The sequence below is a fragment of the Henckelia pumila genome, chromosome 4 (genome assembly GCF_033568475.1).
Source record: "Henckelia pumila isolate YLH828 chromosome 4, ASM3356847v2, whole genome shotgun sequence".
Taxonomy (NCBI): Eukaryota; Viridiplantae; Streptophyta; class Magnoliopsida; order Lamiales; family Gesneriaceae; genus Henckelia; species Henckelia pumila.
The window spans coordinates 121,203,187-121,221,120 of record NC_133123.1 but is presented as its reverse complement, the minus strand read 5'-3'; the positions used below and the strand labels follow the sequence as shown (position 1 = coordinate 121,221,120).

Below are 17,934 nucleotides of genomic sequence, written 5' to 3'. Positions count from 1 at the left end.
AGTTGACGAAGAAAGACGTTTCTTTCGTTTGGTTTGATGCTTGTGAAGACAGTTTTCGTGAGTTGAGATGTCGTCTGACGACAGCTCCAGTTCTTGCCTTATCATCTGGATCAGGTGGTTTTGTAGTCTTCACTGATGCTTCTCTCCAGGGTTTGGGGTATGTGTTGACTCAGAATGGCCACGTGATCGCTTATGCCTCCAGACAACTGAAGACTCATGAGGAGAACTATCCCATACATGATTTAGAGCTTGCAGCCATTGTCTTTGCTCTTAAGATATGGCGTCACTATTTGTACGGAGAACAATTTGAGATCTTCAACGATCATAAGAGTTTGAAGTATCTATTCACTCAGGCTGAGTTGAACATGCGACAGCGTCGTTGGATGGATCTGTTGAAGGATTACGATTGTGAGATCAAGTACCATCCAAGTTCTTCAAATCCTGTTGCTGATGCGCTTAGTCGCAAATTTTATGCGAGTTCCCTTCATACCAATTCGGTACGGAAGGCAGTGGAAGAGTATTGTTCTTCAGGATTCACATTCCGCCATAAGAAAGAACAGCAAGGGATTCGTGTTTCTTCTTTGCTTGCAGAGCCAGCGTTGTATCGACGAATCCGGGAAGCTCAGAATTCTGATCTGAAGACGCAGAAGTTAACCCGTTTGGCTGAGGGTGATAATACTTCTGGTTTCCATTTGCAGGGAGACGGTCTGTTGTGTCTTTCTAGCCGAGTTGTGGTACCCAAGGATTCTACTTTGAGGGATGAGATCTTATCGCAAGCTCATCGCAGTCGATTCTATGTACATCCAGGCAGCGTGAAGATGTATAAGGATCTTCGCTCTCGATTTTGGTGGAAAGGGATGAAGCGCAGTGTCTATCAGTTTGTGTCCCGATGCCTTGTGTGTCAGCAAGTCAAGACAGAGTTTAGAGGACCCGGAGGGTTACTTCACAGCTTAGAGATTCCTAAATGGAAGTGGGAGCATGTGACGATGGACTTTGTCACCCACTTGCCTATGTCTTCCAGAAATTGTGATGCGATTTGGGTTATCGTGGATCGGTTGTCGAAGTCAGCGCATTTTCTTCCCTATAACCGCGATTACACATTTGATAGGATGGCGCAATTGTATGTGCGGGAGATTGTTCGATTGCATAGGATTCCGTTGAGCATTGTCAGCGATAGAGATCCGAGATTCACCTCGAGATTTTGGGGTAGTTTCCAGCGAGCTCTTGGTACTACTTTGAGCTTGAGTACGGCTTATCATCCAGAGACGGACGGACAGTCGGAGCGTACTATTCGCACTTTAGAGGATATGCTTCGCGTGGCGGTGATGGATTTTGGTCCAGCGTGGCATGATCATTTACCCTTGGTGGAGTTCACCTACAACAATAGTTTCCATCGCAGCATTGGCATGGCACCATTTGAGGCTCTTTATGGACGTCTTTGTCGTACACCTTTGTTTTGGGATGAGGTTGGCGAGCGTCAGGTTGAGGGTCCTCATATGATTCAGCAAATGATTAGTGCAGTGAAGTTGATCCGACACAGGATTAAGGCGGCCTAGGATCGACAGGCTAGCTACGTGAACACTCACCGCAGGCCACTTCATTTTGAGGTAGGGGAGTATGTTTTCTTGCGTGTGTCACCTTTCCGAAAGGTGATGAGGTTTGGTCGCAAGGGTAAGCTGACACCTAGATTTATTGGTCCTTTGGAGATTCTCGAGAAGGTTGGGGATGTGGCTTATCGTCTGGCCTTGCCACCCGATCTTTCGGAGATCCACGATGTGTTCCACGTGTCCTTGTTGAGGCAGTATGTGACGGACGAGTCGCATATTTTGCATCCGACCGAGGTAAAGGTAGATCGGGATCTATCGTATGTGGAGAAACCCCTACAAATTCTTGACAGGAAGGACAAGGTACTTCGTAACAAGCGTATGCCGTTGGTGATGGTACAGTGGCAACGCAGAGGGACAGAGGAAGCTACTTGGGAGTTGGAGAGCCAGATGTTAGCCGAGCACCCCCAGTTATTTTAAGATTTTGTATTTCATTATATCAAGCTGTACTTGTTCAGTTGTAATAAGATTATTTGGTTGACTATTCCTATTTTTCTCTAACACTTAAATTTCGAGGACGAAATTTCTTTAGTGGGGGAGAATATAGTGACCCGCAATTAATCGAGGTAATTAAGGTAATTAATTACTAAAATGTACCTAACTAGTCCAAGGTAGATCGGACGGTCCGAAGAGGAGTTCGGAGGATGCGAAGTGGATCGTAAGCTCCGAAGTCAGGATCGGAAGCTCCGATCGAGATCGGAAGCTCTGTCGGTGAGATCGAAAGCTCCGATCGGACTCAGTGTACACGTCATCGGTTACGTCAGCAAGGTGACGTCATGGCTGACGTAATATCGAGGGATCGGAAGCTCCGAAGGGGCAATCGGAAGTTCCGATCGTGATCGGACGTTCCGAACTAGGTTCGGAGGTTCCGAACGTCGCCTATAAATATAGGGTTCGAGATGCTCATTTCTCACACCAATTCCCTCTCTTCTCTCTGATTCCTAAGCTTTATAACTCAGATCTAGGGAGATCTAGGCGTCCTATCAGTAATCCAGAAGTGGCTCAGTGATCTAGACGTCGTCGCGGAGCTATGGCCTAGTTTTGAGGCTATCGACAGCAAAGGGCTAACGACGGATGCAGGTATAGCTTTGGCATCCTAAAAATATTTAGGAGTACGCTTTAGCTTAGTTAAGGCTTTTAGAGCTTTATTGTTGATGCATGGATATTTGCATTGTAGTAGCAGTAGACTGGACTAGTAGGCTTGGAGTATAGGCCAGTGGAGCTTGGTTGTCCAGCAGTGTTAGAGGTACGTAAGTACTGACCGAGATAGCCGGCATGATATATTTGCATGTATGTTTCATGAGTATGTGCTATATGCTTTATCATGTTTTAGCATGTTTTACCATCTTAGCACATACATGATTTTACGTATGACTGCATCCGGAGAGATGTGAGTCATTGACAGTCTCCATAGGGAACTATGATCTCATTTTGGACTCGACTCAGGTATGATAGTTTCCATATGGGACTTGTATCCTGTTTTGGATTCGGGTCAGGATGGGGTTGGCTCAGCCCTGATATAGAATATACGAGTACCCCGCGGAGTCGCTCTCTAGCCGGTACTGTATATTCTCGGCGCCATGAGCAAGTGTTTTCACTTGAGTTTTAAATCATCTGTGTGCGCATATTTGTATTTATATCATTGCTTCGTATTGAGTGTTCTAGCTCACGCCCCTGTGTTTGGGTATTCATTGTGTACCTTGTGGCGGGGCAGGTTTGAGGCTGGACGATCCAGGCGGCTCTCAGCAGGATTGAGCTTGGGAGAGTGTGAAGTTGTATAGGGTAGAGATTTATTTACCCTAAACCTTCGATTTGGTTGTATAACAGTACTTATACACTTGTGATATCGTCGGTTGTATTCTGCCGATTTGATTTGTTGTATTTTAATTATCCGCACTTTACGCTTTAAGCTTTAATTGCGTGCGCTTTTACTGTAACTCTGATTAGGTAGTGGATCCGGGTTGGGTCACTACCTAAGTTTTGGGTGAAAATGAGAGTGTAAAGTGTTGGAGGCTAGGGTTATATTTAAGTTTAAGAATAAGGTTGAGTGTGTATGTATAGGTGTATCTATAGAAAATGTGAGTGTATGCATTTTAGGAAAATGTGCTTCACACTTTTAAGAAAATGCTAGACCAAACTTAGCAACTTAGGAATTAAAAATAAACACTTTAAATATTTTGATGTCGCAGCGATAAATAAATTTTTAACAATAAACAGAGCGATTAAAATAATTTAAACAGGCTAGGCTAATGTTTAAAAGCAATTTAAATAATACACAAACAGAAATAAAAAACTTTAAAATAATTTGAACAAATAAAGAAAAAAAGATTTGAATAAACAAGTCTAAAACCTTTAAAATGATTTGGATAATTAAAAAATATTTAAATAAGTAAGCTAGACATTTAAAATAATTTAAAATAACTAACCATAAACTTAGACTATTTAAAATAAATAAGTTGGACGCTCAAAAATATTTAAACAAATAAGCTAAACAGTTAAAATTATTTAAAAGAATAAACTAAACAATAAAAATTAAAATCATTTAAATATGCAAGCTTAAACCTTTTTTTAATATTAAAATAATTAAGTTGCACAATAAAAATTATTTTGAATAAATAATAAAATATTTTATTAGCACATAATTCAAATAAGGAATTTAAATCAATAAATCTTAAAAATAATAATACTAATATTTATTAAATTAATGTATACGATTTAGTACATTGTGTTTTAGGTACTACAATAAGCATCACAATAAACGGTAAAACCTCCAATACCTGATGGAATAGAAAGAATCGGAGCACTGGTCAATCTCTTCTTCAGCTCAATAAAACTGGCCTCACACTCTTCAGTCCAAACAAAAGGTGCATTCTTCTGAGTCAGCTGGGTAATCGGCTTTGCAATAGAAGAGAAACCCTGGATGAATCTGCGATAGTAACCCGCTAAACCCAAGAAACATCGGATCTCAGGCACAGAAGTAGGTCTACGCCAGTTCATAACCGCTTCGATCTTGCTGGGATCAACAGAAATCCCATCTCCAGATATAATGTGACCGAGAAAGACGACTCGGTCCAACCAGATCTCGCACTTTGACAACTTAGCATACAATTGCTCAGTCCTCAAAACCTGTAAGACGATCCTCAAGTGCTCTGCATGGTCAGTACGACTCTTCGAATAGATAAGGATATCATCAATGAAAATAATAACTAACTCATCCAAATAATACTGAAAGATACGGTTCATCAAACCCATAAAGACTGTCGGAGCGTTAGTCAAACCGAACGGCATGACAATGAACTCAAATTGGCCATACCTTGTTCTAAACGCAGTCTTAGGAACGTCTTCATCACGAACCCTCAGCTGATGATATCCGGACCTCAAATAAATCTTTGAATAAACACAAGAACCCTGCAGTTGATCAAAGAGGTCATCTATTCGGGGTAAAGGATACATGTTCTTTACCGTCGCTTGATTCAGTTGGCGGTAGTCGATGCAAAGTCTCATAGAACCATCTTTCTTTCGAACGAAAAGTACCAGAGCACCCCAAGGCGATACACTAGGTTGGATGTATCCCTTGGCAATAAAATCCTCCAACTGTTCCTTCAATTCCTTCAATTCGATCGGAGCCAATCAATATGGAGCCTTGGAAATCGGCTGAGTACCTGACAACAGTTCTATACTGAATTCTACCTCACGAATAGGCGGTAATCCGGGAATCTCATCCGGGAATACGTCAGGAAATTCTCTAACCACTGGTATGTCAGTCAACACAGGGCTAGACTTCAAAATATCCATTGCATAAATAAAAAATCCCTCTGCTCCTCTCTGTAACAGTCGAGTCATTGACAAAACAGATATCAAAAGAATTTTGGATCGAGAACCCTTATCAAAGAATTTCCACTTCTCTGCCATCTCCAATCTGAATCTGACTACCTTTTGGAAACAATCAACTGTAGTCGTGTACTTGGTCAAAGCATCTATACCAACAATGCAATAGAAATCGGATAACCCAAGTACAATACAATCAAAATCAATCATATTCCATCAAAATGAAGTTTACAGTTCCTGACAAACCTCACAGAAACAATTCCTCCACCCAAAGGTGAAGTAACAGAAACTACAGCAGGCAAAGGCTCGCAAGGCAAGTCATGCATCAAAACAAATTTCTCAGAAATAAAAGAGTGAGATGCACCCATATCAATCAAAACATGAGCAGGATAACCAAATATCGAACAGTTACCTGCCATAACGTCATCAGGTGCTGCTTGAGTCTGATTCTCATTCAAAGCAAAGACTCTAGCCTGTTGTCTAGGAGGCTGACTTGCGTTCTGTCCACCTCCCTATCGACTCTGCTATTGTGGCTGAAAAAAATAAGTAATGTACAGTAGATGCCTGCCTCTTGGGCTGAGCTGATTATCTCGACGAACTTCCACCCTGTGATCTCTCAGGAACATGCTGAGGACAGAATCTCGCGTAGTGTCCAGACTGCTGACAGATATAACAATTCCCAGACACACCCCTACACTAATCCCTGGAGTGGAGACCTCCACACTTGTTACAAGCCGCTCCAGAGAATCCTGAACTCTGTCCTGAACTATACTGCTTTGAGCCACCTGAACTCAAAGGACTGCTCCCAGAATTCTTAAACTGTTTTTCCTTGGGACGAAAGTAGTCCTTCCTATTGCCTCCACTGCTACCACCCTCTGATCTCTGAGGTTGGTTCTGATAATGAGATGGTTGTGCCTGAAACTGTCTCTGCTGTTGTTGAGGTGCAAACTGATTCCCCCTCTGCCTCATCAGTCCTGCCTCAGCACCCTTGGCCTGATCCATTGCATCCGCAAAATTATTGGCCCTACTGGTATTCACAAGAGTAAAGATATCAGGATTCAAGCCGTTGATGAATTGATCGGCTTTAGCTTCTTCGTTGTCGGCAATGTGAGTTGCGAACCTCATTAAGCTGTCAAACTTGGTAACATAATCCTCAATATTCAAGTTCCCTTGTTTCAGATTAGCAAACTCGACACCCTTATCCTTACGGTACGAAACTGGAAAGAACCGCTTATAAAACTCAGATTTGAAAAGATTCCAGTTAATAGTTGTACCTCGATTTTCAATAGCTCTTTTTGACGAGATCCACCAGTTCTTAGCAACACCTCGCAACTGATGAATAACCAACCTGGTTCTGCGGTCGTCAGAATAGTCGAGAGAATAAAAAATCTGATCTATGTCGTCCAACCAACTCTCGCAGTCAACTGGATTCTCCGTACCCTTCAGAATCGGGGGTCGGAAAGATTGAAACCTCTTCAGTAAGGTCTCCATTGGTGTAGCTGTGGCATCCATCTGATCTGTCACTGTACTGCCCTTTTTGTTCGGAGGAGTTAATGTAGGCTGATTCTCATTCGGAGGAACAGTTGGCGGTGGGTTCCTGTTCAACACTCTTCGAGGGGCCATTATCTGATAATCAAGAGTTAGGACACAGATAATCAAATTCCATCAATTCCATTTGGTGCCCAATACCTCCTTCTCGAATAATCCCTCAATCTCGAGAAGATTCGAATTCGATCCAGGAATCCAAGCAATTGATATCTCAAGAAAATCATGCTTTATAATTTTAAATCACATAATCATGTAACTCAAATAATTTTCAATTAATAAAGCATGCTCGCATGGTATTTAATAAAATAATTAAATAACTCAAACACATGCGAGAAATCAGTTCAAGCGGACTCAATCTACCCCGCTCACTCTAAGTCCAAGAATCTTAACACTCTAATACCACTTAATCTGAGGACCTCGGTTCTAATCATCTAATCTCGGGTTAAACAATACTAACATACTAGATCTAGATTTAAAACCAAATAAATTTTTTTTAAAAAAGAACAGTGCCTCGCTCAATCGGTTGATACCAGCTCCGCTCGATCGGTAAAACTTCACTGATCGAGCGGACAAAAATTCTGCCTAATACATAAGGCAGCACAGACATCCTCTCTCGATCGGTAAGATTCAACCAATCGAGCGAGACCAATCCTGAACGAAAACCAGAAATTGCTCTAGCTCAAACTCTTATACTATAACAATTCAACATGCACAACTCACTCCAAACAACATGCATAATCCAATACAAGATAGTTCTAGAGTTATACAATCTCAAAACTAGTAGAACATGCTTCAGTCTAGCTTATTCAATACAATACATAACGAGTTCGAATACAATCTAAGTTCGATTACGTATTCGACTACTAAAACACCAAGTCCCCACTTCTATCAATTCAACCACCTAGCTATGCGATCTCTGACTCGGTCCTGCCCACCTGTCACCAAGCACACATACAAAGACAAGACAACAACCGGATAAATCCGGTGAGAATAATATTCTCAGTAAAAGAGACAAACATGCTATAATAAATAAGCATCTCAAAATGAAATACATCTACTTCCAGGTATTCAAATGAGAGTAAATGAATGCATGACTTCAAAATTCTAGATTATCAATCCGGATAATAAAAGGATAAATCGGTTCCACGATTCTATGGTTGGGATCCCGAGGATGAAGTATCACAACAATCATACCGACTTCCCCTTTCGAGGTGGACGATGTATACATCAATCCTCTAGACTCTGAGGCATTCAATAGAGAGTTGATCGGCCATTGTAGTAAATCTCCTACCAGTGTCACTTGACTATAATCCCCAGATCGTCTAATTCAAATGAAGCGAAGCAATCGGCTCAATATGAATGCATATGAAAACTAAAACATTCAATTAATTCAAATAGACATGCAAGTATATGATTTCTCCAGGACACTCGAATCAATCCGGATTCGAGTTAATCGTCCTAATTCATCCAATGACGTCTTATACCTTTCTTTGATCGCAAGTTCCAATCCTGAACAATCAAAAGATGATTCGGTTGAAAAGCTATTCGAATCCAAATCAAAAAGTCAAGAAGTACAATACTATATTGTCTTCAATCTCTCGAGATTCAAACTCCAAAAATCCAAGCTATCGGCCTTCAAACCAATCTATACGGAGATGCAAACGAATCAATATCATTTGACGACTCAATTTGAAAACGATTCAACAATACAATCGAACGAAAATCCCAAACTCAAACTGGCGGCATAACGACTATATTCTGATCAAACCGAAAACGCAGACAACAGTAACATATCGATACCAACTCAAATCAATACCAACAAAACAATAAAGACTCAAACCCATCATATCTCAAAACTCCAAATCTCGAAAATCATAAGAAAATTTATAACAAATCCGAACGACGTTCTTTTCCAATTCCGACCGAGAATAGACGATAAGAGCTAGTTCAAGAACATCATATCCAAAACTCAGTCGATTCTAACAAAATTCTAAAATAGAAATATAACTGATCGGAGAAATACTTTCAATAGAACGAAGCTCTCGCAGCCGGGATCGCAAATCTGCCCTCAGAAATAAATTATAACGGACGGATCGACCGGAAAATGAAATCACAAAGCTTGAAGATCTCTTAGGGCGTCTTCAATGGAGAGAGCACGATGGAGGGGATTAAGGAGATGATAATGAGACTTAGTCAACACAATTCCAAGACCAAAAATATAACAAATCTCATTTTTGCGTTTTAATCCCTGAAAATTTCAAAAATTGCAAAATAGACCCTGATCAAAATCAAATCGACCCTCGAATTCTATAATCTCCGATTATCTCAAATAAACTCAATTAAGATAAATTCGGGGCGTTACTAGTGTAGACTATATAGACACCAAAACCAAACGACAAAGTGAACACAGGGGTTGTCGTTAGACGTTGTCGCAACTCAAAGAAACTCTATTTGCATTCAGCAGACCAGACGAAAGGAACATCTTTATTCGTCAACCCTGTCAACGGTCTAGCTATCTATGAGAAATTCTCAATAGGCGAAATTAGTACCCTGCCAGACCCAAGAAACGACGAATCTCAAAAGATGTCATTGGACAAGACCAATTCAAAATAGTATTTGTCTTTCTGGGATCAATCTAGACTCCATCCTAGAGATCACATGACCAAGGAAAACAAATCGATAAATCTAGAACTCGCACATGCTAAGTTTGTGTTGGATCGTAAATATGTGTCGAGGGGCAGGGGGTGAATACATACTTCACACTTTTTTGCTTGAAAAATTATTTCATTCGAGTTGTCAACTGAACCACTCGTTCTTTCTTAGCTATCAATATCAGTTAACCAAGAGTATTTGAGCGGAATAAGGTCGACTTATAGTAAGAAGACTTGTAAAGATAGTTTGACTAAAAATAAAGAACACATGAAAATGTTTTTGGATGTTATGAGACTTAACAACTCCTACGTAACCCCTTCTTACTATCCGGAAGGTTTTTACTAGAAGAATTTGAGAATAAAAAACACTTTGTAACACTCCTGTTCAGTTAGAAACTAAACGTTGCCTCAACTGAAACTCATAGTATCTCAACTGTTGGAAAAAATATTTTATTGTTGTAGGAAATGACGATAAAACCAGACAAGTAAAACAATATTAGATTGGGTATTGGCTTGAACCACGAAAATTATTCGTTGTCCTTAAGCGATATTTGCACCCTCTATAATAAGATTGCTATTGGGTTTTCAAAAGCATATAGCTTGTAGGATTTTCCAAGCCTTCTGTATCTTTTGTATAGCAAAATCAAAGAACACTTCAGAACCTGAAAAAAAGTATATTCTGAATTTTTTTGAGAATGATAGGCTTTGTGGTTAATCTCTTGTATTGTATATCAAAAGTGTTCTCAATTATTTATAGATATTGCAACACCTTTTCATCACAATTTTTCGATTAAAATATAACTATTGCAACCATTTAATTTAGTCGCAACTTTTGACTTCAAATATACAACTTTTGAATTCAAAGAAACATTGCAGCCAATCAAGATACGGATGGGTTGAAGATAAAAAAACGGAACTCACCAACTTGGAATAACTCTGCTCTTTTTTGCTTTGCTTATAACCATTGCAACCATTTAATTGAGTCGCAAATTTTGACTTCAAATATACAACTTTTGAATTCAAAGAAACAAAGCAGCCAATCAAGATACAGATGGCTTGAAGAGAAAAAAACGGAACACGCCAACTTGGAATAACTCTGCTCTTTTTTGCTCTGCTTCTTTTCCTTCCTTTGCTATTCACCTTGCTTCTCTTGCTTTTGTCTTTGGTCCGTTAGCTGGTCCCTTCAGTCGTGGGGACTGGAATGGTTGGTTTTACTGCCTCAGTTGTCCCTGCAGTTTGAGATGGTTCTACGACTTTGAGTTCTTTCCAAAGGGGATCAGCTTAGCAGGGGAGGATGTGGGCTTGGTCTTGGTGGTATGAGCCCTCTTGGTCAATGGCCTGATGGTGGGATCCTCCTCTGGCTCATCCTCACTCTCATGAGTGACCACCAGTCGTCTTTTTGGCTTGGCAGCAGGACTAGATCTGGTTGTCTTCTTGGAGGTACCAACAGCTTTGGTAGCCCGTTGTTGTTCTTCAGTTTTAGTTTCCTCCACTGGCACATTCAGTTGTCCCTTTGTTCTGACTTCTGAGTGAGACTATGTTGTGAGCAGTTAGTCTCTTATATTTACTCAAAGAAGTAGAAGCAGTCAGGGGAACACAAGCATCATCGAAGAGTCTGCTGACATGGAGAGAAAATCCGAACGATTGCTTTCCTGGCAACATCATGGCTTTGAAGATGTTGAAAAGAATGTGTACCCAGTTGACATTGATGCCTTTGACAATAGCATTCATGACTTAGAATTTCTCAGCCGTCATCGCGCCAAAGGAGCCAGCCTTGGCTAAGAGCCCTTTTTTTGGCCACCAAATCGGCCAATACTTGATACTCCATTTGCAACTCCTTCTTAATTAGCTTCTAATAGCTTTACTGCCTTCCCAATCGCGGAGAAAAGAGTTCTCATCTCTTCAAAATCGACAGTTGGGACCTCAGAGTGATTCCCTTACTCAGCAAAGATCTTTTCACCAATAACCAACTATGTATTGTCCTCCAACCAGTAGAACAATCTGGCCATCATCATTTTCACTACACTTGCGGTACACTTTGACCAGATTTTTCTCATAGTAATCCATTGTCGATCGAGAGAAAGGTCCTGAGTCCTGATGACTCCAGTAGCCTGAAAATCCCAAAAATAGCAGTTTCTTCCATTGAGTAAATGGACTCGAAGTCCACAAAGATGGAGTTCATGAGATAAACTAGTTGATACGATAACATTGGAGAAGTTTTCTGAAAAGATAAGAAAGGCAAGTGATTTGCTAGGGTTTTGAGTGCTGAAATGCAAGAAATGCTATGTAATTGCCAAGAAAACTGTGAAGAGGATGAAGTGGTATGGAATAGGGTACATATGTATTGTGACAGTTTGAAGTTCTCCTGACATGACACGTGGCGATCAGTAAGTGGCTTTGATTCGCATAAGAATTGTATCTTGATAATTGAATAATTTTTAAAATTCATTGGAGGATTGTTGATGATTTCCATAAAAATGAAAGATACTATGTTGTAAATGATAAATGGTAACTTAAGGAACCAAAGTGAAAGGAACAAGAACTGAAAGAACCGGAACTCGGTGCACCATGACGTGAACAGTTGCATCTGTTGATGGAGTTTTTTCACGTCTGAAATGAACAAACACATTTGTTCATGGAATTTTTCATGTTTTGACGGTTTTTTATGATTCAAACGAATGAATATCATCCAAAAAAAGTGTCTTATAATTTGGAATTATTCAATATATACCGAATCATTCATCATTTTCATACTCACAATACAAAATCTAAATGTGAGAAATTTATTCTGCTCACAAGTTCCTCATCATTTTCAACATAAATTATTTTATATAAAAATACTTGTTGTTTGGATACTATTATACTGCTAACACTTAATTATCAACTTTGAATAAATCCAAGGTATTTAGGGTTGTTTTCAATCATGTACTTTGGAAACAACATTCTTGAGAATCAATTGTATATTGAAGGAACATTTGCTTAGTTTGAATGCATCATCATTGTGAGAGTAAACAAATTCTAAAATAAGAAGAGCGTACACCTCTTGAATTCGACCAATAATTTTATATTGGTAGATTCACGTAATTTCTTGACGACAGCAATTTGCAAGAAAAGTTCTCTGACAAAAGCAGATATGAAAAAGACTTACCTGACAGAAATTGAATCGAAAAAATCATCCCAAAAATCGGCCTCAGCATGTAGTAAATATATGCATTCCCTCTTTGCCTAATGAGCTCCCATTCTGATATCATACCAGAACTTTTCATTGGTTTAACGTTTCCATATAAGAGTGTGTTTTGGTTTCAATAGTTTTTAGTTTTAAAAAGTTTTTTTAAAAAATACTTTTTAAGTTAACTTTTAAAAGTGTTTTTTTAGTAAAGTAGTGTTAATTTTGTGTTTAGATAAATAGATTAAAAAACACTTTTTAAATTAATAAATGTGTTTGGATATATATCATTGAAGTCCTTTTTAACTCATTAATAAATGCGACTACTGCATTATTATTTATGTTGAATGACATATCATGTGATACCAAACATATTTGTTCTGGGAACTCAACTATTATACATGACTAGTGCAAAATACACATGCAAAGCATGTGTAAAATAAATAATTTTTTATGTAATTTTTTTTAAACCAAAAATTAAATTGAGAGGAAGGTTTATTTAGATAATGGATAAGAAAAGATAATTATGAAATAAAAAATTTTGGTGTCCTCAAAGTTAATTACTATAATAAACTCAACTTTTATATAATAGTATAGTATAGATATAGATGTTCATGCATATATACACATTAGCGATTTCTACAAGCGATATTTGTATGTTTATCAATTTCATATAGAATATATAATCATCTTATAATGTCTTATGTTTTACACCCGCGCCTTGTTAAAGAACTAACACTAAGAGATGACCCTCTTTAACATTGTTCTTTGGTTCGACGACATTTTTTGATGCACACAAGAAGCAAGTAGAAACATAAATATAGATGCAAAATCAAATAATGTCAAAATATAGATGCGAAATCAAATATATGTAAAGCACAAAGTAAACAAGACATCTATGACTTCACTTGACACGCAACGACCCGAAGCTGAATCAAGTAGGCGAACACATCCGACGTCAAATCAGCAATCAGTAAATTGGGCCCTCTGCAACATCACAAATTTTTCGATGTGGATGCATCAATTTCCCAAGGAAAATATGTTTTAATGGTTGTTGATGAAAAGAAAAGTATCATTGCATGTATCAAGAAGTAAAGCCAAAGGGAGAAAAGTAGCGGAAAGTATGGGAGATACGATGCATACCATCTTCGGATTCAGGCATATTGTATTCGTCTTCATCATCATCAAAATATTCACCCTGATAGATCGCTTCGCCGTTAGCCAATGACTCGAAAAGGATAAACTATTTAGGATATATTTGGGAAACGTTGATGAAGCATCAATCATACAAATCATACTCATTTGTGTTGGGCAATTCTTCTTACATGAAATAGCCAAAAATGTACATAAAACCAGTTCTGATATAATTTCCAAAACAATATAGGAAATGGAAGCTTGTTGGCTGAAATAAGAAAAAAATATTAAAAAGGATAAATCAAAGCCAATGCAGCATACTTGTTCATAATCTCCCTCATCACTGTATTCTTCTCCTTCTTCTTCAATGTCTTCTTCTTCTTCTTCTTCCTCATTTTCGTCTTCTTTCTTGTCATCTCCTTGCTCCTGAACCATGAATAGTGCGACATAAAAAAAAAAGTCTTCTGAAGTAGGAAATATTAGATAGAAATTCAGGTGCAATGAGAGATTATGCCTGATCCTTCCGTAAAAGCTTCTCAAACATATCCTGCTCTTGCAAATCTGTAAATGAACCATAAAGTCACTCCAAAAAGAAAAAACAAGAGAAATTGAAACACACCAACATTCATTCATCATGCCAGAATACCGATACCATTACCTAAACCAACTCATAGATGACAAATTATCGCAACGAACAAGTAGAACAGTTAATCATGCTATAGCAATAGAGTAACACCTACAACTTGGGAAAAAAAAGCATCTGTCTTATGAAAAAACATCTGTCAGTTCGCTATCTTCACCATTATCTTTTCCACGACCAATTCTCCCTTGCAACTGCACAGACTTGGAATTCGATCCCCTGCTCTGCCGAACAATCTAAGTTTGGCACAAAGTAACCAGCCAATCCCCACCCCTCATCACCCAAAAAACAGTGTTAAAAGTCTAAGAAAACCAGAATCAAGCATCTCCTAACTCTTTATAGGGTCAAGATTAACGAAGATACAAATAATACGGGCTCGGTTCGTAATATCACCGTTTTCCAAAAGCTGGAAAACTTCTTCATTTCCACGTGTACCCAAATTTCATGTAATTGCGAAAATTAAAGAGAGAGAGACAGAAAAGACAATGTTGTCATTTGTTCCCATCATACCCGACGCTACTTGCCATTTTACTCTCTTGACAGCACGCTTTCTCTTCTTCCCACCTGTTTCATTCATAACAAGATGAAAATGTGAAGACATTCAGCAAAATAGAAGCTACAGAGGCCTTCTTCCAAAATGTCAAAAATTTCCACAGCAGGTAAGAGTATAATATACCTATAGTCAGTTCTGCAGGCAAATAACCTGGACCCAATTCCATATAGTCCGAGAGTCGCGAGTTAACCTTTGTTGTTTGCGAATTCCTATCGGAGTACCTTTCTATGTATGATTGTTGATCTCCTGCAACCGTTAACTGAAGAAGATATAAGCTAATCCACGAAACCATGCGAAGAAACAATAAAAGATGTAATGAATTATTCAAGAAAAAAAAAACCGCAAAAGAAAGTTCCCACATAAATCAAACTATGATTAATAATGTTCAAAGCGGCAGGATCAAAACCAATAAATTCAAATATTACACAATTTTTATAGCCCGCAAATATAAGCAACACATATAAAACAGGAAATCAAGAGATATCAAGTTTCCCAGCTGAACAAATTAATAAAAACATAAAAATTGAAGCAGAAAACTCACCCCCTCCTCATCTTCTTGGCTGCTGTCTTTAACATAGTAAGGGGAGTTCTTCCAAAACTTATGAAACTCGCGACTCCACTGGATCAACTTCGAATGCTGATTCGAGAATTCCCCCTTCCCTAAACCCTCGATGTCCTACAAAAATATGAAGTTAAACGCTAGAATCTAACCAAAAAAAAAGCGAACAGAGAGTGGTGATCACCGGAAATAATCCAAAAGAAACTTGCTTGGCGGGACGAAAGCCGAAGCCGCCGAAGCCGCGAACTCTGCCTCTGCCTCTCCCTCTCCCTCTGTATGACATCGAAGAATGAAAATACAGACAGCAGGCAACGGCCGATGCGATGCCGGGCTTAAATAAATTATTATTGTTGGCCCATTTTTTTTATTTTTTTTTTGAACCATTGTTGGCCCATTTTTAACTGATCTAGGTAAAATGATAAAAACATAAAAATCCTGTCAAAAAAAAAAACATAAAAATATTTATATATATATATATATTATTAGAAACTTTGTAACGCCCGAAATTATTTGATTTTAATCCAAAAATATTTAATTTGAGAATATTAGGAGTTTTGATTTAAATTCTAATATTCTTAAATCATTTAGGATTGAAATTGAATTAAATGATTGGTCGAGGACTGAATTGCAATTTGTGAAGTTTTTAGGGACTAAATTGCAATTTTGTTAGTACATATCTGAATTTGGTATTGAGGAGTCAGCTTCCACACGTGTAAATGCATTTTCCTTCAGAATTTCATAAGTGAACAGAGCAAAGCACCGAGTTCTTTTACTTCTTCGTTATTGATTTTCAAAACTCCGTATCTTTTGCTTTGGTTATCCGATTTTGATTTCAAAAAGTGTTCTGGAATCCTTGCGACGAGACCTTCGATTTTACGTAAGTCTTTATGTATTTCATCATGTTTTGAGAATCAAGATATGGCAGAAATCAGTACATTTGCATATGATCATGTTCTTGAAGTGTTGTATCGTTTATTATCAAAACCGAATCAACGAACGGCTATCGATTGTGCTCTTATGATTTCCAGCTTATGATTTGAGCTTTATACATGCTGATATATGGGATTATGATGATATGTTGATGGTTTTTATAAGTTATATGCTGATATGAGTTGAGAATTGAATTCGATGTTTTGTTTGTTACCGATTTTCAATCGTTACGCCGCCGGTTTAGGTTTTGAAGTCGTTTTGATAGATTATGATTTAGATGAGGATCTTGTGATTGTATTATGATGTTTCTTGATCATAATTGTTACATATCAGATTGTGAAACATCCTAAACTTATAAATTTCAAAAATGCGGAAAATTTAAAATTTTTTCTTTTTCTTTTAATTTTAAAATAAATACTAAGTAAAATATTTATATATATATATATATATATATATATACATATATGCCCATACATATATGTACAACCATAAAAGAGATTTAAAATTTAATAAATAATTATGCAACATAAAAATAATTACTAAAACGTCTGAATCATGCAATACTTAAAATAATTCAAAACAATTTAATCAACAGTGCATACACTAAAAAGTTGCGTGAAAATAATACTTAAATCTCAACACTGGAATAAAATCTTCAAATAAAATAGTGTTTAAAATATTCATGCATAGAACACTAGTACGATGCAGACTACGGTCACGGGGCCACTGCAGCTCCGCTCATACGTCCTCACCACCGGTAGGGGTAACCTGCTCCTCTACGTACTCACCTGCACCATATCAGTGTAGTGAGCCTAGAGGCCCAACATGCATACTAACAAGGGTTTAAAATAATTAAATACACTTTCATACATAATACTTAACCTATAAATGCATGAGCATGCCTCAAAAATAATAACATAAATGTTGCTTAAAGAAATCACTGAATTATACGTAACATACATAATATCATACATACTTGAGTTGTTGAGCACTTATTTTCTTAACATTGAATGGTCCTATCCGTAAGTGTGACCCATACTTATAGTGCGACTGATCAGTCTAAGAAACCATCGTACGAGGCTGGTGGCGAACCACCCATACATAAATGGCAGAAACTGCCCATACATAAATGGCCACACTACTTCAATTTCCACCTAAAATATTTTATTTGCTCAACCATAGAACTTCAATCATAGCATAAAAATTGATTTCATGAATGCATGTACTTAAATAAATTGTGTGTCCTTCATTTATATTTAATTTATTTTCTAATATCATATAAATATTCAAATAACTTTTCATGCATAAAATAATTAAATGT

General features: G+C 37.9%; 1 protein-coding gene across 1 annotated transcript; it reads right to left on the bottom strand.

The window, feature by feature from the left end:
* Window positions 1-13,604: 13,604 nt before the first annotated feature.
* On the bottom strand, window positions 13,605-16,004 carry LOC140866241 (uncharacterized). The gene is made up of 8 exons (XM_073271187.1): window positions 15,868-16,004; window positions 15,666-15,800; window positions 15,248-15,383; window positions 15,082-15,135; window positions 14,446-14,492; window positions 14,253-14,357; window positions 13,941-13,995; window positions 13,605-13,784 (listed from the first exon to the last, which is right to left on the bottom strand). The coding sequence occupies exons 1-8, from the start codon at window positions 15,964-15,966 to the stop codon at window positions 13,768-13,770; spliced, it is 648 nt and encodes a 215-aa protein (XP_073127288.1). The 5' UTR covers window positions 15,967-16,004; the 3' UTR covers window positions 13,605-13,767.
* Window positions 16,005-17,934: the final 1,930 nt, after the last annotated feature.